The sequence below is a fragment of the Pseudorca crassidens genome, chromosome 13 (genome assembly GCF_039906515.1).
Source record: "Pseudorca crassidens isolate mPseCra1 chromosome 13, mPseCra1.hap1, whole genome shotgun sequence".
Taxonomy (NCBI): domain Eukaryota; kingdom Metazoa; phylum Chordata; class Mammalia; order Artiodactyla; family Delphinidae; genus Pseudorca; species Pseudorca crassidens.
This window is the reverse complement of record NC_090308.1, coordinates 26,542,406-26,562,955: the sequence shown is the minus strand read 5'-3', so window position 1 is coordinate 26,562,955 and position 20,550 is coordinate 26,542,406. Positions and strand designations below refer to the sequence as shown.

General features: G+C 36.8%; 1 protein-coding gene across 3 annotated transcripts in view; it reads right to left on the bottom strand.

The window, feature by feature from the left end:
* Positions 1–20,550, bottom strand: part of MAP3K5 (mitogen-activated protein kinase kinase kinase 5) — a 215,933-nt gene that overhangs the window by 83,975 nt on the left and 111,408 nt on the right. For all 3 annotated transcript variants that reach the window (XM_067701965.1, XM_067701964.1, XM_067701966.1), the window contains exons 8-10: positions 12,642–12,754; positions 6,847–7,006; positions 4,238–4,391 (exon numbers count right to left, since the gene is read on the bottom strand). In XM_067701965.1, coding sequence (XP_067558066.1) covers positions 4,238–4,391; positions 6,847–7,006; positions 12,642–12,754 — 427 coding nt within the window. The remainder of the gene's footprint in view (positions 1–4,237; positions 4,392–6,846; positions 7,007–12,641; positions 12,755–20,550) is intronic.

Sequence of the window (20,550 nt, the reverse complement as noted above, 5' to 3'; positions counted from 1 at the left end):
CCTGATGCACACACTACTTTGTGTGCCCTTCAAGAGTGGAGTCTCTGTTTCCCCCAGTCCTGTTGAAGTCCTGCAATCAAATCCCGCTAGCCTTCAAAGTCTGAAGTCTGTCTCATATGCTTTCATTACCAGACTAGATCCAACAATAATATTTGTCCATATAGGCCAAGAAAAAGTTATTTCAAACTGACATTGGATCACCCTTCAAACCCTTAAACTAACACTTAGCTGCAAAATAGATTACTTCTCAATAATATTCACACCAGTAGCATTATTTGTTACATGGTCCATTATGGAGTTCTCAATATGATACATACACTCAGATCCCTACATTAACTGGTTCTTCAAAGGAATCTGGGAACTCCTCTTCCTGTTGCTGGACCCTCAGGTTGGGAAGCCTGACGTGGGGCTCAGAACCTTCACTCCAGTGGGTGGGCTTCTGTGGTATAACTGTTCTCTGGTTTTTGAGTCACCTACCCAGCAGTTATGGGATTTGATTTTACTGTGATTGTGCCCCTCCTACAGTCTCATTGTGGCTTCTCTTTTGTCTTTGGATGTGGGGTATCTTTTTTTGGTGAGTTCCAGTGTCTTCCTGTTGATGACTGTTCAGCAGTTAATTGTGATTCTGGTGCTTTCGCAAGAGGGAGTGCTTGCACGTCCTTCAATTCTGCCATCTTGACCCAATCTCCCCTAAATATTTTCTAATATAAGTAACCTGGTCAAACCCACTTCCAAAGAAAGATAAGGTAATCACCCCAATCAAGACCTATCACAGCCTTCACAAGTGTGAGCTACAGAAGCTGCTACTCTAAGGACACAAAGAGTTATAGTGACTGACGCAGAACCACAGGCACTAGAAGCTTGCCTTTCTCTATGCAGTAGAGCATGGGAAGAAAATTCCAGTGATTTCAGGGAGTGAGGGGAAAAGGTGAGTGAGTGAAGCAGGATGAATGGGACTGTAATTGACCTCTTAAATGGTAGCATCCAGTTGGCTCAGGAGATTGCTGCTTTGGGAGAATGCAGTTACGAATTCCCCATCCCTTTAATTTTTCAAGAGTAGTTAAAGATCTGGAATTTTATGTGAACTCTCCTTATTTTTCATTTGACATTTTATAAACTTTATTTTTCAGCTGAAATACTCCACCTTTCCATCCATTTTGTCCATCTTTTCCTTTATTTTCCTTAAAATCGTATTATACTTATGTGACGTCCTTACCTGGGAACTACAACATGAGAATCACCTTGGGGAATACCTCTATTGCCTGGTTTTAGCTCTTATTATGTCACTTTTTCCTGCTCCTTAGAATGTCTAGTAATCTTTAATACATCTGAATGACACATTGCAGAGACTCAGGATAATATCTTTCCAAAGTTTTTGTGTTTTTGGTTTTTTTTCACCTACATAACAGTTAAATTATCAGTGTATGATCTTGATCTTATCAAGGCATACTTTTATTGCAGCTTTGTTTTAGTTTTGCCTTTACTTGTAAAGCATGGGCTCTATACTCTCAACTAGATGCTTTGTGGACCACAGTCTGGGCTCAAAGTCCAACATCTTATCCCTGCATTATTTATTCTCTGGAATATCTGCAGACTTGTCAGCCTTCCAGAAGATGCTCTCTGCCACTTCTGGTCCTGATCTCCTAATCAGCAAGGGAACTTACCTTGATAAAGTTTATTTAAGCCATGTAGGTTTCATCCAAAACCCAATTTTAATCAAATATTGGGACTGGAATTTGTGTTTATTCAGGACATGCTTACTCCTCGTTCACACCATCGAGGCGATCCCTAGGGCTCAAGGGAAATACGCAGGCAGAATCCTGGGGCTCACTTGTCAAGGCTCCCCCTTCTCCAACACCCTGTCCCTCATATTCCAGCTGTCTTAGGATTCTGAACACTGATCCCTGCCAGTGCTGCCCAGGGAGAAGCCACCTCCTTGGGCTGCAGCCAGAAAAATGACCTTAGTGAAAAAAGAGGAGGTGAAGGTGGGACTCAGCTCTGGTACCTCCCCTCTCAAGGACGGCAGCCCTCACATGATTGCTGTTTAATGCCTGCAAAGAGTTGTTTTATATATTTTGGTGGTTTCCTTTGATAAGTTGTAAAATGTGCTTTCCCAAGAGGAGATTATCTCAGATTTACAGCGATTTATAGCAGTATCAAGACCATCTACTCCCTCACAGCCAGCACAGAAGGTTCAACTCTCTTCATTTTTAAATGTTGGCAACACATTCTTCTCTTTTTTTAAAATCACGGAGTGGTCTTTTAAACATATGAACTTAATTATGTGCATAAACTCACGCATAATAAGAGAAATACTAACTCAAACGACCCCAATATGCCATTTTTCATCTATACGTTTAGCAAAAGTACAAAGCTGATAAATACACTTGTTTGGAGAGACTCTGTGAAAGCAGGTAGTTTCACGTATTGCCAGTGGGAATGTCAATTGATATCATCCCTACAGAAGGCAACATGCAATATGAATCTAGTCCACTTCTGGGAATTTATCCTGCACATATATTTGCACACATGCAAAATGGCAGGGGTACAATGGTGTCTTGTGTTAATTTGCATTTTTTGGCTACCTAGTGAGGTTAATTACCTTTTCATAGGATTTGACCATTTTTCTGTTTCTCTTGCTTATCAGTCTGTAGGAGTTGTTTTTGCTTGTTTGTGTTTGTTTTGTTTTTTTGCATATTCGACAAATTGATCCTTTTGCAGCACTAGTATTAAATATTCTCTCCCTACCTAGCATTTGCCATGTTTATGGTGGATTTTTTTTTTAAGGTGAACAAAAACTTGAATTTTTAATGAAACCAAATTGGTCAATGTTTGCCTTTGGGGCTTATAGGTCCCTTTCTGGCTTAAGAAAGCCTCTCTTTCCTGGAGTATATACCTATATTCTCCTAGCTTCTCTTATTATTTTCTGGTTTTATTTTTTTTATATTCACCTTATGACAGACTAATTCATGTTAAAGTCATTTAAATTAGCTCAGAATAGCTAATATGAGTGGTTTCCTCTCATAGCCAACTTTCTTAGTCCAGCAACAGTTGATTAAATACTTCAGTTCTGTGCTGTCTTCTTTCACTACCACATTTACTACCATCAGAGCACCAGCTAAAGGCAAGCTGCCAGCTCACTCTGAGATAAGTATTTTCCTAGACTACACATTATCTAGGCTAGAAAACAGAGTGAAGTGTTTTAGTTTGAAAGGCTTTTCAACTAAAGATCCTGCTGAGCTTACGGCTTCATCTGGAAGCAAGAGTAAAGGAAGAGAGTTAATGCCAGTGATGGATTTAATTAAATGAAACATTTGATCCTACCAACAAGAACTAGAAAACAAGATTTTATAAAAAGAATTGAAAAAAAAAATTGAGAGTTGTCACCACCTCTGAGTATGAAAGACTGAGACAAAGAGAGCTAAAAACAGAGAGATTTATGCCATCACTTGACATGGGAAGAGATCTGTGTACACAGTCAGTTGCCAGTAATTCTTGAATTGGATACTAAAGCTATATTGCTTTGGATGGTATTCCAAGAACTATCAGTATGGGGATGGCATCAGCTGAGATGGACAATATATTTTTAAAGTGTATGTGCGTGTGTGTGTGTGTGTGTGTGTGTGTGTGTGTGTGTGTGTGTGTGAGATACATTTAAATATGTAAATTTGATAGAGACTAGCCAAAATGAGTTGCAGACCAGAACCTATAAGGCATCATTTCCCATCCTCTAAAGCACTGTAAAAAGTGACTGGAGACACCGCATCTAACTCTGACCCACATGGGTAGTAAGTGGTAGTGATGGAGTAACAATGCAGGTGAGCCTGACACTTTTCACCACAATAATGTTGATGATATGATGTTGACAATGTCAACAAAACTGTAGTACGAATGAAAACCAGCCATTCATCTGGTCTGAAGAGATATCTTGACTTCCTGAGCTAAGAGATAATCTTTTCTTGGGGAAGCACACGTTACAACTTATCAAAGGAAACCAACAAGTTTCATGGAAAAAACATGAAAATGTATCTTATTTCTCTGATTGTGAGAAGTTATTTTAAAAAGTAAGCTAAAGCAAACCAATTTGTAGAAAATAAATATATTAACCAGATGACCATTTTCTTTTTAGGGCATGAAAACCAGCACATTAATACAGTCACAATCACAAGCGCAAGATGTTCTTCAAATAAAGGAAACAAAACATAAATGTCCTTAGAGTTAAGTGAAGAGTACTTACTGGAAACCTAACTACAGTGACATCTGTCTTTGTGGCCTCAACCAGGAAATCCATCCAGAAGTCCACAAGTTCCTGCTTGGCCATGGGCTGTTCTGAAGTCAGTTTCACAAAATGCTTATATATCAAAATCGTCTCTACAATAGACTTGAGGTACCTAAAAAAATCAAAAGATATAAGACACGTAATAGGCAAATGTAGAACCACCTGTTCCATCTATCCCAGTCTTACTCTGTAAATGTAATTTAAATATGGCATTAATAATTATGCATGCCAAGTCACTAAACTTTATTATTTGTTATATGTCATGTACTATCACATGTTGTTTCACTTAAATCTCACAAAAATTCAGTAAAGTAGGCCATTTTACCTCCATTGTAAAGATGAGGAAACTGAGGTTTAGACAGCTTAAGTAACTTGGACTAAACAATACACCTACTTAAAACATGACTTTTAAAGTAATGCCTATTCTATTCAAGAAAGTGGTTAATGCATTTGTTTTAAAATATGCTCCCTTGAGAGAGCTTTTCTAAGTAGACCGATCATAAGGGATATTATTTTGCTCTAAAGTAACTCAGCTCATATATATTATACAAATATCCTCAAACCTTAAGACAGATGGTGCCTCAAAGGAAAAAGTCAGGAAAAAATGAGGAGCAAGATAATTATATGAGATAATGGGTAAGCAAGCACTTTGTAAACTATAGACATGGAAGTTAACATTAAGCTAATGCAAACAAAGCATTGTTTTGTGGTTGTTATTACTATTGCATAAAATAACGTCTGTTTTCTTGTCAACAGAGGCCAAGACACCTCAGACCAAAGCTCTTTATAACCATGCTTCAGTCTCCTCTTCAGCCATCATCGGAATGGTCACATAAAGAAATAACCAACTTGGCTGCATGTAAACGTGTGCATTTATTGGTTCAGTTATTTTCATGCCATTTGCTGAATGCCTGCCGTCGACATGCTACTGACAGTACAGCCCTGTCCTCAAGCTGCACATGGTGTTGAGGAGACAGAAATGTAACAGGTATTACAGCACCATGAAATAAATGCCCACAGAGCTGTGACTCACAGAGATACGACTAACAAAAGTCATACAGTCCGTATCAATAGAGATATGACTGAAGAACGACGGAAACACGAAAGAAGAAAATTTCCGGAGATGAAAGAATCACAGTGTATGTAACAGCATCCACCATCGTCTCTCTGGGTGTGGGGAAGGGTTTTAGGCTAGCATGTGATTTATGAGCTGATGTGATTCGTGAGTGTTCCCCAGGTGGAGAAGAGGGCTGGAAGACGATGCTCAGTGTGTGCTGAGACACAATGGCATGACGTCAGAAACTGGCATGTTCAGAGTAAATAGACAGCAGCATAAACCTAGGGGTGTGACAAGAGCTGAGGTTTAATGACTAAGGGCAAACCTTGTTTGCCACGCCAAGGAGGTGGACTTTATCCCTTAGGCTGTGAGGAGCCATTAAACTACGCTGATTTAAAGATTTCAGTGGAGGGGAAGGGTCAAACATGCATTTTAGAAAGATCACTATGAGAGCAATGCTGGGGAGGATTTGCTAATAAAGGAGATCTGAATGTGAGGAAATGCTTTAAGAATCCATGAAGGTCTACCATGGTGGGAATTTCCTCAAATGGTCCCTCTGATGAAAAGAAGTCAGTGGCCTGAGCTCTGAGCGCTCTGAGCTTTTCTTGATATCACAGTTAACCTTTAAAAGTCTTTACAGCTAACGGTCAATCATTACATGTGATGCACGATAAAATTAGCATTCAAAAACAGTCCTGGGCTTCCCTGGTGGCGCAGTGGTTGAGAGTCCGCCTGCCGATGCAGGGGACACGGGTTCGTGCCCCGGTCTGGGAAGATCCCACATGCTGCGGAGCGGCTAGGCCCATGAGCCATGGCCGCTGAGCCTGCGCGTCTGGAGCCTGTGCTCCGCAACGGGAGAGGCCACAACAGTGAGAGGCCCGTGTACCGCAAAAAAAAAAAAAACAAAACAAAAAAAACAGTCCTAAATGCAGATGGAATTTTGTTTTCATCTCTCCAATTACCACATCCATAGTGATGAGACTTGGGTACATCCCAAGAAAAATTTGAAATTAGAAAAACACATATAATATAGGAAACATCTAAATGTGTCAGTAAACCCTGAGTAAAAAGAAGTGAAAAGCAAGAATGAGAATTCCAAAAGTGAGATTAGATCATGAAGGAAACAAAGGGCACATGTTTGGAGGGGAGGCTGGGAAGGCTGAGATGGAAGCTTGTGAATCTGCTGATTAGAGTTGCAGGTATAAAATTCGAGGCCTTTGCATGATTCAAGTGGGTGACCCTGCCCAACCTAGGCTAGCAGGTTGGTCAGTGCGATGGAAAAGCTAAGCTTGGTGGCTGGTGGACATACCTGTGTCCAAAGCCATCAGAACCTACATATAACACATTTTATTTACGAGCATCAATCACTTTTTCCTCTAGATTCTGCATTTTATTCTCTAAGCAAATAAAATCCCCTAATTGTCAGTTCAACAGATTTAACAATTTAGAAACAAGTGATAGGAGCTTTTATCAAAAATAACTGTACGAACACCTAACAATTTACTATTACCATGCAGGTGTCTTCAGTTTAAAAAGCTTTTCAGATGCTTGAATGACTCTCAAGTGGTCATTGGCCAGGACACTTGCTCCCAGGAAAAATCCAACTTCCCAGTAGCTCTGGAGCTTTTCCAAGTTTCCCTTTTTACCAAGAAGGCTACTGAGCTTCACCCCTAGAAGATGAAAAGGAAGAATAACTTTACAACACATGGCAGGCAGGCAGAGCTGACGTTTTATTAAAAAGCAAAACTAAGCTTTCATTCCTCCTTTCAGATTAAAATAGTTTTGTTAAGTTTCTGATTCTAAAAAGGGCTTAAGTTCACTGTAAAAAAAAAAAAAAAAGAAAGAAAAAAGCAGACTAATCAGAAAGGTACACAGAAGCAAGTGAAAATTTCCCTCAATTTGAAAACCACAAAATAACTGTCAGTGTCACACTGATGTACATCGTTCTAGAATTTTTATATATGCATATATGCATAAGTTAAAAGGTGATAACACTCAACCTCTTGCTGTGTAACCTCCTTTCCCTTACTATATCATGGATTCTTAAATTACTTGAAAGGAAAATATACAGAAATTCTATCCATCAGGTGAAGTATAAATGTATACAGTACATATAGTTTACAAGAGTAAAATGTTATAATAATTACGCGAAAACACTTATACACTTACAAAGTTAAAGAAATAAGGAAACTGACAAATAACACTGTCTTGAATACTGTGGCTTTGTAACAATCAGGTCATGTAAATCCTCCAACTTTGTTCTTTTTTAACATTGTTTTGTTACTTCTGGGTTCTTTCCATTTCATTCTAACTTTTTATCTCTACTCTGCCTTGTATTATTTTTGCATTTGGAAGGATTTGTTTGCTTAAAAATATATATATCTCCGTAGAATTGCCACTAACATCCATAACATATGACAGGAAAGTTACTAAATGTCAGGAAAGTTATCTGAGATTTGGGAGTAAGGTAAAAATGTGGAACATGTCATTTCAATATCATATGGAGGCATAAGGCCACTCGAGGACTGTCTAGGGAAAGTGTAGCTAAGTTCATCTCACTATTTATTAACGATCTTAGAGAAGTTTACCTGTTAACTTGTATAATATGTTTTTGTTCAGGAGAGATGTAAATAATTTCTGCCTAGTTAAACAGTGAATCCCTAAGATTTATAAACTGTTGGACATAAACAAGCTTTTTAAAACAATCAAACTCGGATATCTGATTCTAACATTTCTTTCTTCAATTATGAATACCCTAGCCTTCTTAAATAAACTTTAAACGGGACATAGCCTCTTACTGTTTCCACGTTAACTGAACTAAATAGAGTAATATTTTATATTTTCTGAGAGTCATAAATTTATCTTTTTTGAAAATTATACTTTAACAAAACAAAACAACCTTTAAAAACCTTTATGCTGGGCTTCCCTGGTGGCGCAGTGGTTGAGAGTCCGCCTGCTGATGCAGGGGACACGGGTTCGTGCCCCAGTCTGGGAAGATCCCACATGTCATGGAGGGGCTGGGCCCGTGAGCCATGGCCGCTGAGCCTGCGCGTCCGGAGCCTGTGCTCCGCAACGGGAGAGGCCACAACCGTGAAAGGCCCGCATACCGCAAAAAAACAAAACAAAGAAAACCCCACAAACTTTATGCTGCTTTTTATCATATAATTCCACTTAAGCCAAGAAACTTTTAGGAAAAAGTCCATCTGGGAATTCTTCACATTTTGAGATGATAAATTAAAAAGAACGGCTTTGCCACCTTAAAATTTCATGAGATGAGAAAAATTACACATGTGTATGCAACAACATCCATGATCTCCTATCTGGACATAAAAAATACAACAAATACAAATGGAAGAAGAAAGTGCAGGGGGGAAATCAGACACTAAAAATATGTGTCTCAACCTCAGTTGAAAATGAATTCTCTTTTTTGTGTCATACTTGGGAACAATGAATGCAGAACTGATCTAGTGCCAAACCATTTAAACATTTAAATAGGGACTATGAAAGTGTTTAATAGTAAAATTACAACATTAGTTTTAAAATAAAATTTCAGGTTTATTCATGCTTCCCAGAAGTTCATTCTATGAGGGTGATATTAACGTTAGTCTTGGCATAAATCTGTCACATGATTGTTACCCTAAGCCATTCAGCATTCAGACAAAATTTTTTTTTTAAATGGCAAATAGTATTTTAGTATATGGATGGATCATTTTAATTTCCCCAAATGCAGATGGTGGCTGCTTTTTATTACTATAAACATTCTTATACACGTTGCTTTGTGCACTTGTTCGATTACTTCTTTGTAATAAAGTCCTAAACCTGGACTTGTTAGGGACAGAGGGTATGCCCATTTTAAGTGCTGATATTACGGACACTATCATGTACTTTCATCTTTGCCAATATGATGGAGGAAAAAGGAAACATTGTCTTTTTAAACCACTTATTTCACATTCACCATATCAGGTGGCACACATCCATCCATCCCACCATTAGGGATGCTGGTTGGATCACTGACAGCTGGATCCCTCGAGGGAATATATACAATGAATTGTATGGGAACGTTTGTTCCTTTGTTATTAACAAGCAATCTGTGGGTGAGCTTTGGTATCATGTAAATATGGCAAATGAAAATTTAAAAAAATAAGCATCTTAATGGTTTTAGTTCTAACTGATGATCCTTGTCAGAATCATTATTTTAATATCACTAGCATTATCAACTTTATCATTCCTTCTACTTTATTAGCTAGCATTCTTTTGAAGAATACATTCTCCTGAAGAATATACAGTTAGTATATAGCATGTCTTAAGAAGAGCTTTACCTCCTCAACTGGATGAACTATAGTATCCCTTTAAAAGGAAGGGAAAGTACTGAATTTTTTTGCTTATAATTTTCAATTTTCTAAGAACTTGGTCACTTCCATAGATGGCAAGTGAATTGTTTTGTGGTTGGTGACGCGTTTTGTTTTAGTTTTGATTTCTTTTTCTTGATTATCCTTTTAGACTCATGGAGTTTTATATTCAGTAATACAAATTTTATTTTAATAGCTCCCTGAAAATAAGATTCAAATAGTGGTTTGTCTCAATTCCAATCACACTGTTCTTTTATTACATCATCATCTCATAAAGTCTCATGGTTGAAAACTTCCACAGAAGATGGGAGAATCATCTTTTATTTAGCTAAAGTTTGAATATTAATTTTAAGACTTGTGAAGCTGAAAAAAGGATAAAGATGTAAAAAGCGGTTCTGTGTTTTTAAATCCTAGTTCTAAATAGTACAAACATCAGTGATTATTCAAAAACTGGGAAATTAAAACACAGATCATGAAGCAATTAGTCATAACCTCAAACAAACACACAACTAGAATTAAGAGTCTTTGGGCAACAGATTATGACAGCTAAGAACTGTTCTTACATTAGAGTTCTTAAAGTTAAGATGATGTGTTTGGAAAGCCTCAGATTTAGTGATCTTCTTATGACATCTTAATCTTTAATTGCTTATCCTTTATGAATAAATCAAATTTCAAAATACATCTAAAGAAAAGATTTTATAAATTAAAGTCTGATTACTATCAGAACTCAGGAACCCAGAATAATTTGTATATTTGCAGGGGACCAATAATAAAAAAAGTGGGAGAAGATATAAATTACTAAAAATTTTGATTAAAAAGAGAATGCAACTTATATTTTTAAATATGCCAGATATGTTATCAATCTTTTTTTATGATATACTATTACTAATAAAATTATTATATTAAAATATTCATTTATTTAGTCAAACTATTTTCCTTGAAAATCCCTTTAACTCTATTTTACCATATAAATATTAACTTTAGGTCAACCTATGTTGATTAGCATAATTTGTGATTGAGTAGAATCTAAATTAGTGAGTTTTAATTGCCTTCTGGTTTTTAAGGACATATAATTTAGAGTGTATATCACAGTATTTTAGAAGCCTAAAACTTAGCTCTTATGGGAACTAAAAATTTATTGTCAAGTCAGATTTTAAGTCTGTGTATGTTTTGCAATTTCCAAAATTAAAAATTCAACTTCATATGCTTTCAAATGTTTGTTCAACATGTATTATGAATCAGCTCTTCTTGGAAAAAATTGAAGTGTGTTTCCTTTACAAAGTTACATTAATCACAGTTCCTCAAACCTCAGAGTGCTGACCATCCTTTTTCTTTCCCCCAGCTTTTGAAAGGTATAATTGACATAGCATTGTGTAAGTTTAAGGTGTACAATGTGTTGATTTGATACACTTATATCTGGCAAAATGATCACAGTGTAGCCTTAGCTCACACCTCCAACATGTCATATAATTTCCACTTCTTTTTTGTGGTGAGAACATTTAAGATCTACTGACCATTTTAATCTACATTTAACTTAAAAATGAGAATTTAGAATAGGTACATTTCAAACCACTATGTTACTGCTCTACTTACACATGCAAATCAGTGTCAAATTCTGTGATGATCTGCAGGCTTCAACCTCAAGTTCAAGAACAGAGCAATACAAATCATTTTTAGATCACTGATGCATAAGGAGTTTTGGCTAGTGTTGAGTTTTTTAAATAACCTTAGATGCAGAATTTTATTATAATTATAATTTAATTATAATAAATAATTATTTATAATAAAATAATTATATTTATGAAAAGTGTATATTTTACTGATTTCATTTTCCAACTAAAAATATTATTTCAAATAAAACTTTGTGCATTGAATACCACTGCAATCCAGCAGCAACAACCATTGTACCATTCTTTTAGTCTGTGTCTTTTAAAACGTACTTAATACTCAAACTTTACTTGCCTCAAAGATTTCCCAGAACATCATATAAGGCCATTTTATTAGTCTTTCCCAAATAATGTAAAAAAAAGTCCAGGGCTCATTTCTTCTTATGACAAATTAAACAAAACATTTCTCCAGTTAAAAATCTTAAAGGAAAAGTTTCTTCTACAATTCATAGCTTAACTAAGATAAATTTTTTTCCTCTACGAAAAATATGGCAAACTATTTCTATGTCTGTAGTAAAAACTCCTGCAAGAGTTGTAAAGGGTCTCTGAAAGAGAGGGGTTAGACACTCAAAAGAGAGCAAAATCTGATTACCTTAGATAGTATTCAATATCTAGAACCTTAAAAAATGTTATCAAAGCCAGAACCAAGGAAATCACACAGAATTTGTTCACTGAGATATCTTAATCTTCAAAAATTCCAAAGAAGGGTCAGCATATGAGACAATGTCCACTGATAAAAGGGAAAAAAGCACATTCTATCAATGGCTACAATTCAGAGATGGTCTCTGAGGAGACCAGTCACTGCCAAGACTGCCATCTGCTTGACCTGTTGTTCTAGGGGTTTGGGAGGCTCTACCTCCAACAAAACTGAAATCATACGGGCAAGTGTACAAGAAACAGAAACAGGAAATATCAGAGTTTCCTTCCTCCCTTTCTTTCTTTCTTTCTTTCAGCCCCAGGAAAGCAAAATCAATCTAAGATAGGAAACTTCCCTGATGTTCCACAAAACACTATCTTATTTGGCAGTTGAGGGCTAAATGCAGAGCCCATATTTTTAATTAGTTTGAGCTGGAATTAAAAATATCAGGTAAAATAAACTAAAAACTGAATTACAACCCAATGTCAGGATTTTGCACAACAATATGAAACATTAAATAAGGAGATGTAATTTGTTTTTTAGGAAGTCAGATGGGACAGAAAGCAAAAGGACTATCTATCAAAGATTCTTTTTCTTTGTATCGTTGGGTACAGTTTCTTGATTTCCATGGAAAGCGTCAAACTGTAATTACCAACTTTTCGGAGCTCAAAGGAAGATTCGAACTGGTGCCCAGATGCCAGGAGGAGGACCGCATAATTAATTCCTGACTGTAGTGTTGGCTCAGATTCAAATGCCTTTTTGAACCTATAAAAAAAACACACACACACACAAATGTACAAGTTTACTTTTTCAGTCATGAAAGTTTGAGTTTGCAATAGCTTCTGTTTGCATAACTCCAAGGCCTGAGCAAGTAAAAATATTCCATGGCTTTCACCCCAGAATCTAGTGTGCTATTAGGATTTAATGCTTAAGTGACTATATACCCTCACCCTCAGCAACATGGCATTCCCCTCACTTAACTCAGCCTCATCATAGCATCTCCAGTCTTTAAAATAATCCTCTCTTCAAAGTCTTCCATAAATGTGAGAGAGCGTGTGTGTGTGCGCAAACATGTGTAAACAGTGAAAATTTAAAGATAAGAACCCTGTACATATTTTAAGTAGTTTTTAAAAGATTCAAAAATACACAAAGCAAAAAATATATATATATACACACAAAACAATGAGGAAGATCATTTAGGTAACATACTGAAACAATCACTTCCATAAGAGTGATACAGAAATGCAATAAAGAATGTCAGTTGCAGTAAGAAATTAAGGAAAACAGAGATTGTGCCTGTGCATACTAATTCTGGCTCAAAGAGAATGAGAACACTTTTCGGAATATGCATGAAACTGAATATCAACCTTTAAAAACGTTTCACAATTTGAAAAGACTTCAGTGTTTGTACATCCCCTGTATTTTCAAGGTAACACTTCCTAGGTTCCATTCAAGAGTCTCCTCACATACATCATTTAACAGGCAACAATATTCAGTATTATTTCATTTAAGAGCATGAAGAAGAACAAAATTAAAATAAATGCCCTAGTGACTAATAGAAACTGAGCCAAACATGAAAAATGAAATAGCTATTTAAAAAAATCAGATCAAGGAAAATATAAAGACTAAATACCTAATGAATAACCATTTAATGATACAAAAAAAAGGATACCTAGGGAAAAACACATTAAAATTCCAAGATAGAGGCATTCTTATTAAAATCATTAACTGTGAAACTGAAAGGTGTGAATTGCCAAAATGGCAGCCCCCACAATAATGTACATTAGAGTATATTCTTGGCTTTTATATACACCTGAAGTTTTCCATAATTTAAAATGGTAAGGTAAACTTCAGAAGAAAAGTCCATCTTTTCTGAATATTGAGAATCATGTGCCCTTTTTAAGGGTCTTACTTTTTAAGCAAAAAAAGTGTCTCTGAAAGGAAACAAAACTCAAATAACTATTAATCTTAACTAGTTGGCTCGAACAGTTATATATGTAAAATAAGAAAAAAATATTTCTAACTGCATCACTGTTGCTGATTAAAAAGCATTTTTATCTCTCCAGAAGTACAGGTGTTTCCCAAATCTAAAATGGAAAAAGCATGTACCCAGACTGCTGATATCCAAAGCAGGTCATATCAAGGAAAGACATGATTTGTAAGTCTTAGACTCATATAAGACCCAAAGGTCTTTGTGTTTGTTCAGAGGCAAGTAGAAGGTCCCAGCAAAAAAAGATATAGGAGAAGAGAGGAGTTAATACCTTTCTTTCTACCAATACTTTATAGTTTCCACAAATTCATATCAAGATACATAATATTTTTCAACAAATACATTCTTTCATTTCTCCTGAAAGAAAAGAACATGGAAGAGTTCTCTTCAACATATTCAAGGGAAGATGCAGGAAGATAACACCAAATCAACCAATAAATATTGACTAAGTGCTTCCTATGTGCCAAACTAACCAAAATGAAAAATTGGGCTTACAGCTGTTTTTTCTGTTACCATGAACAATACATTTAAGAATATTTTAACCAAAATATAGATGCAATAAATTAATAATTTATACTTTTTATGGCTCACAGAACTCCATAATAATAAGCTGGGTATCGAGGAGAAAGTCTTAAGGAAGTGGAAATTCTCACACACTGTAAAAGTACATTAGTATAGTATTTCTCGGCAGAAATTTGCCAATATCTATCAAAAATTGTAAAATATTAAAAAAAGCAATGCATACCTATTGACACAAGATTTCCATATCTATGGGTTTATACTAAGAAAAAACATTAAATATGTAATCAGAAATTTGGTTACAAGAATATTTGTTACAACATGAAACAGTACTTCCTAAGTTTCCCACAATATTATAAAATGGAATATGGAATAAAATGTATTCCGAATGTTGGAAAGCTATGTAACTGTTTAAATTAGAAGAATAGTCAATGTCAGGGGAAAACCTGAGTTTCCAGGTAAGATATAATAGTCTACTTGGGAGCCATCACTCCTGCTACAACAACTAGGTGGGAAAAAGGATACACATCAAAAACACATTTTTATAGATGCTGGAGATCTATGGAAGCAACAGCACAACAAAATCACTGAAATAAAATTCCGAACAGGGAAGTGTCCTACCAAGGAGAGCTGAATTGCTTTTGTCGCTATAGGGGCATTTGCTGATTCCAACCATAGTATTAAGCATAGGCTTGGCACAGGCAGAGAAACTCTACCTATTTGAAACGCTACCAGGGAAAAGAGAAACAAGTGGATTTCCTGATAGTTGCATGGGCTGGCATGACAGGGTGAAACCTGGAGGAACCGCAAATGTGCAGCCGGTTTTCTCCACAGGACATTTGTTGAATGCTGGCTATATGAGCAGTTGGGGATGAGGTATGGCTGGAATGGCAGTGAAATATGAAGTCCAGCAGTACTTAGGAGTGAAGTGTTACTTGAGGGAGAGGCTGCAACAAATAGATGGCAATCTCCTCCAAAGTCTGGAGCTGTATAAGAGAATAAGCAGTCAAACTCAAAACCCCAAAGGGCAGTTATAAAATCTTCCACAGTACTTAAGGGATAAGAAGATAGAACCCTGCTTGGCTCTCAATCAAAAGCTGAGGGCGGTCACATCCAGGAAGCAGGAACAAAACAGAGACAGACAGGGTCAAATAAAACTGAAACCCAGGATGGCGGAGTAGAAGGACGTACTCTCACTCCCTCTTGTGAGAACAGCAGAATCATAACTAGCTGCTGGACAATCATCTACAGGAAGACACTGGAACTCACCAAAAAAGATACCTCAAATCCAAAGACAAAGGAGAAGCCACAATGAGACAGCAGGAGGGGCGCAATCACAGTAAGATCAAATCCCATAACTGCTGGGTGGGTGACTCACAGACTGGAGAACACTTATACCACAGAAGTCCACCACTGGAGTGAAGGCACCCCAACCTGGGGCTCCAGCAACGGGAAGAGAAATTCCTAGAGAATCAGACTTTGAAGGTTACTGGGATTTGACTGCAGGACTTCAACAGGACTGGGGGAAACAGAGACTCCACTCTTGGAGGGCACACACAAAGTAGTGTGTGCATCGGGACCCAGGGGAAGGAGCAGTGACCCCAGGGGAGACTGAACCAGACCTACATGCTAGTGTTGGAGGGTCTCCTGCAGAGGAGTGGGGTGGCTGTGGCTCACCATGGGGAGAAGAACACTGGCAGCAGAAGGTCTGGGAAGTACTCCTTGGAGTGAGCCCCCCCAGAGTGTACCATTAGCCCCATCAAAGAGCCCAGGTAGGCTCCAGTGTTGGGTCGCCTCAGGCCAAACAACCAACAGGGAGGGAACCCAGCCCCACCCATCAGCAGTCAAGCGGATTAAAGTTTTACTGAGCTCTGCCCACCAGAGCAACAGCCAGCTCTACCCACCACCAGTCCCTCCCGTCAGGAAACTTGCACAAGCCTCTTAGGTAGCCTCATCCACCAGAGGGCAGGCAGCAGAAGCAAGAACTACAATCCTGCAGCCTGTGGAACAAAAACCACATTCACAGAAAGATAGACAAGATGAAAAGGCAGAGGGCTATGTATCAGATGAATGAACAAGATAAAACTCCAGAAAAACAGCTAAATAAAGTGGAGACAGGCAACCTTCCAGAAAAAGAATTCAGAATAATGATAGTGAAGATGATCCAGGACCTCGGAAAAAGAATGAAGGCAAAGATTGAGAAGATGCAAGAAATGTTTAACAAAGACCTAGAAGAATTAAAGAACAAACAAACAGAGATGAACAATACAATAACTGAAATGAAAAATACACTAGAAGGAATCAATAGCAGACTACTTGAGGCAGAAGAACCGATAAGTGACCTGTAAGACAGAACAGTGGAATTCACTGTTGCGGAACAGAATAAAGAAAAAAGAATGAAAAGAAATGAAACAGCCGATGAGACCTCTGGGACAACATTAAATGCAACAACATTTGCATTATAGGGGTCCCAGAAGGAGAACAGAGAGAGGAAGGACCCAAGAAAAAGGCTGAAGAGATTACAGTTGAAAACTTCCCTAACATGGGAAATGAAATAGCCAACCAAGTCCAGGAAGTGCAGAGAGTCCCATACAGGATAAACCCAAGGAGAAACATACCGAGACACATAGTAATCAAATTGGGAAAAATTAAAGACAAAGAAGAATTATTGAAACCATCAAGGGAAAAACGACAAATAACATACAAGGGAACTCCCATAAGGTTAACAGCTGATTTCTCAGCAGAAACTCTACAAGCCAGAAGGGAGTGGCATGATATACGTAAAGTGATTAAAGGGAAGAACCTACAACCAAGATTATTCTACCCAGCAAGGATCTCATTCAGATTCGATGGAGATATCAAAAGCTTTACAGACAAGCAAAAGCTCAGAGAATTCAGCCCACCAAACCAGCTCTACAGCAAATGCTGAAGGAACTTCTCTCACTGGGAAACACAAGAGAAGAAAAGGACCTACAAAACCAAACCCAAAACAATTTAGAAAATGGTAATAGGAGCATACATATCGATAATTACCTTAAATGTGAATGGATTAAACGCTCCAACCAAAGACACAGGCTTGCTGAATGGATACAAAAACAAGACCCATATATATGCTGTCCACAAGAGACCCACTTCAGACCTAGGGACACATTCAGACTGAAAGTGAGGGGATGGAAAAAGATATTCCATGCAAATGAAAATCAAAAGAAAGCTGGAGTAGCAACACTCATATCAGAAAAAATAGATGTTAAAATAAAGAATGTTGCAAGAGACAAGGAAGGACACTACATAATGATCAAGGGATCAATCCAAGAAGAAGATATAACAATTATAAATATATATGCATCCAACATAGGAGCACCTCAATATATAAGGCAACTGCTAACAGCTATAAAAGAGGAAATTGACAGTAACACAATAATAGTGGGGGACTTTTAACACCAAACTTACACCAATGGACAGATTATCCAAAATGAAAATAAATAAGGAAACAGAAGCTTTAAATGACACAATAAACAGGATAGATTTAATTGATATATTTATAGGACACTGCATCCAAAAACAGCAGTTTACACTTTCTTCTTAAGTGCTCACAGAACATTCTCCAGGATAGATCACATCTTGGGTCACAAATCAAGCCTCAGTAAATTTAAGAAAACTGAAATCATATCAAGCATCTTATCTGACCACAACACTATGAGATTAGAAATGAATAACAGGGAAAAAAACATAAAAAATACAAACACACGGAGGCTAAACAATACGTTACTAAATAACCAAGATCACTGAACAAATCAAAGAGGAAATCAAAAAATACCTAGAGACAAATGACAATGAAAACATGACGATCCAAAACCTATGGGATGCAGCAAAAGCAGTTCTAAGAGGGAAGTTTATAGCTATACAAGCCTACCTCAAGAAACAAGAAAAATCTCAAATAAACAATCTAACCTCACACCTAAAGGAACTAGAGAAAGAAGAACAAACAAAACCCAAAGTTAGCAGAAGGAAAGAAATCATAAAGATCAGAGCAGAAATAAATGAAATAGAAACAAAGAAAACAATAGCAAAGATGAATAAAACTAAAAACTGGTTCTTTGAGAAGATAAACAAAATTGATAAACCATTAGCCACACTCATCAAGAAAAAGAGGGAGAGGACTCAAATCAATAAAATTAGAAATTAAAAAGGAGAAGTTACAACAGATACAGCAGAAATACAAAGCATCCTAAGACTACTATAAGCAACTCTATGCCAATAAAAAGGACAACCTAGAAGAAATGGACAAATTCTTAGAAAGGTATAACCTTCCAAGACTGAACCAGGAAGAAATAGAAAGTATGAACAGACCAATCACAAGTAATGAAATTGAAACTGTGATTAAAAATCTTCCAACAAACAAAAGTCCAGGACCAGATGGTTTCACAGGTGAATACTATAAAACATTTAGAAAAGAGCTAATACCCATCCTTCTCAAATTCTTCCAAAAAAATGTGGAGGAAGGAACACTCCCAAACTCATTCTATGAGGCCACCATTACCCTGATACCAAAACCAGACAAAGATACTACAAAAAAAGAAAATTACAGACCAATATCACTGAGGAATATAGATGCAAAAATCCTCAACAAAATACTAGCAAACAGAACCCAACAACACATTAAAAGGATCATAAACCACGATCAAGTGGGATTTATCCCAAGGATGCAAGGATTTTTCAATATACGCAAATTAATCAATGTGATACACCATATTAACAAATTTAAGAATAAAAATCATATGATCATATCAACAGATGCAGAAAAAGCTTTTGACAAAATTCAACACCCATTTTTGATAAAAACTATCCAGAAAGTGAGCATAGAGGGAACCTACCTCAACATAATACAGGCCATATATGACAAACCCACAGCAAACATCATTCTCAATAGTGAAAAACTGAAAGCATTTCCTCTAAGATCAGGAACAGGACAAGGATGTCCACTCTCACCACTAATATTCAACATAGTTTTGGAGGTCCTAGCCACAGCAATCAGAGAAGAAAAAGGAATAAAAGGAATCCAAATTGGAAAAGAAGAAGTAAAACTGTCACTGTTTGCAGATGACATGATAGTATACATAGAGAATCCTAAAGATGCCACCAGAAAACTACTAGAGCTAATCAATGAATTTGATAAAGTTGCAGGATACAAAATTAATGCACAGAAATCTCTTGCATTCCTATACACTAACGATGAAAAATCTGAAAGAGAAATTAAGGAAACACTCTCATGTACCACTGCAACAAAAAGGATAAAATACCTAGGAATAAACCTACCTAGGGAGACAAAAGACCTGTAAGCAGAAAACTATAAACATTGATGAAAGAAATTAAAGATGGTACCAACAGATGGAGAGATATACCATGTTCTTGGATTGGAACAGTCAATATTGTGAAAATGACTATACTACCAAAGCAATCTACAGATTCAATGCAATCCCTTTCAAATTACCAATTGCATTTTTTACAGAACTAGAACAAAAAAAATCTTAAAATTTGTATGGAGACACAAAAGACCCCAAATAGCCAAAGCAGTCTTGAGGGAAAAAAACGGAGCTGCAGGAATCAGACTCCCTCACTTCAGACTATACTACAAAGCTACAGTAATCAAGACAATATGGTATTGTCACAAAAACAGAAACATAGATCAATGGAACAAGATAGAAAGCCCAGAGATAAACCCACGCACCTATGGTCAAATAACCTATGACAAAGGAGGCAAGGATATATGATGGAGAAAAGACAGTCTCTTCAATAAGTGGTGCTGGGAAAACTGGACAGCTTCATGTAAAAGAATGAAATTAGAACACTCCCTAACACGATACACAAAAATAAACTCAGACCTGAATGTAAGACCGGACACTATAAAACTCTTAGAGGAAAACATAGGAATTACCCTCTTTGACATAAGTCACAGCAAGATCTTTTTTCATCCACCTCCTAGAATAATGGAAATAAAAACAAAAATATACAAATGGGACCTAATAAACTTAAAAGCTTTTGCACAGCAAAG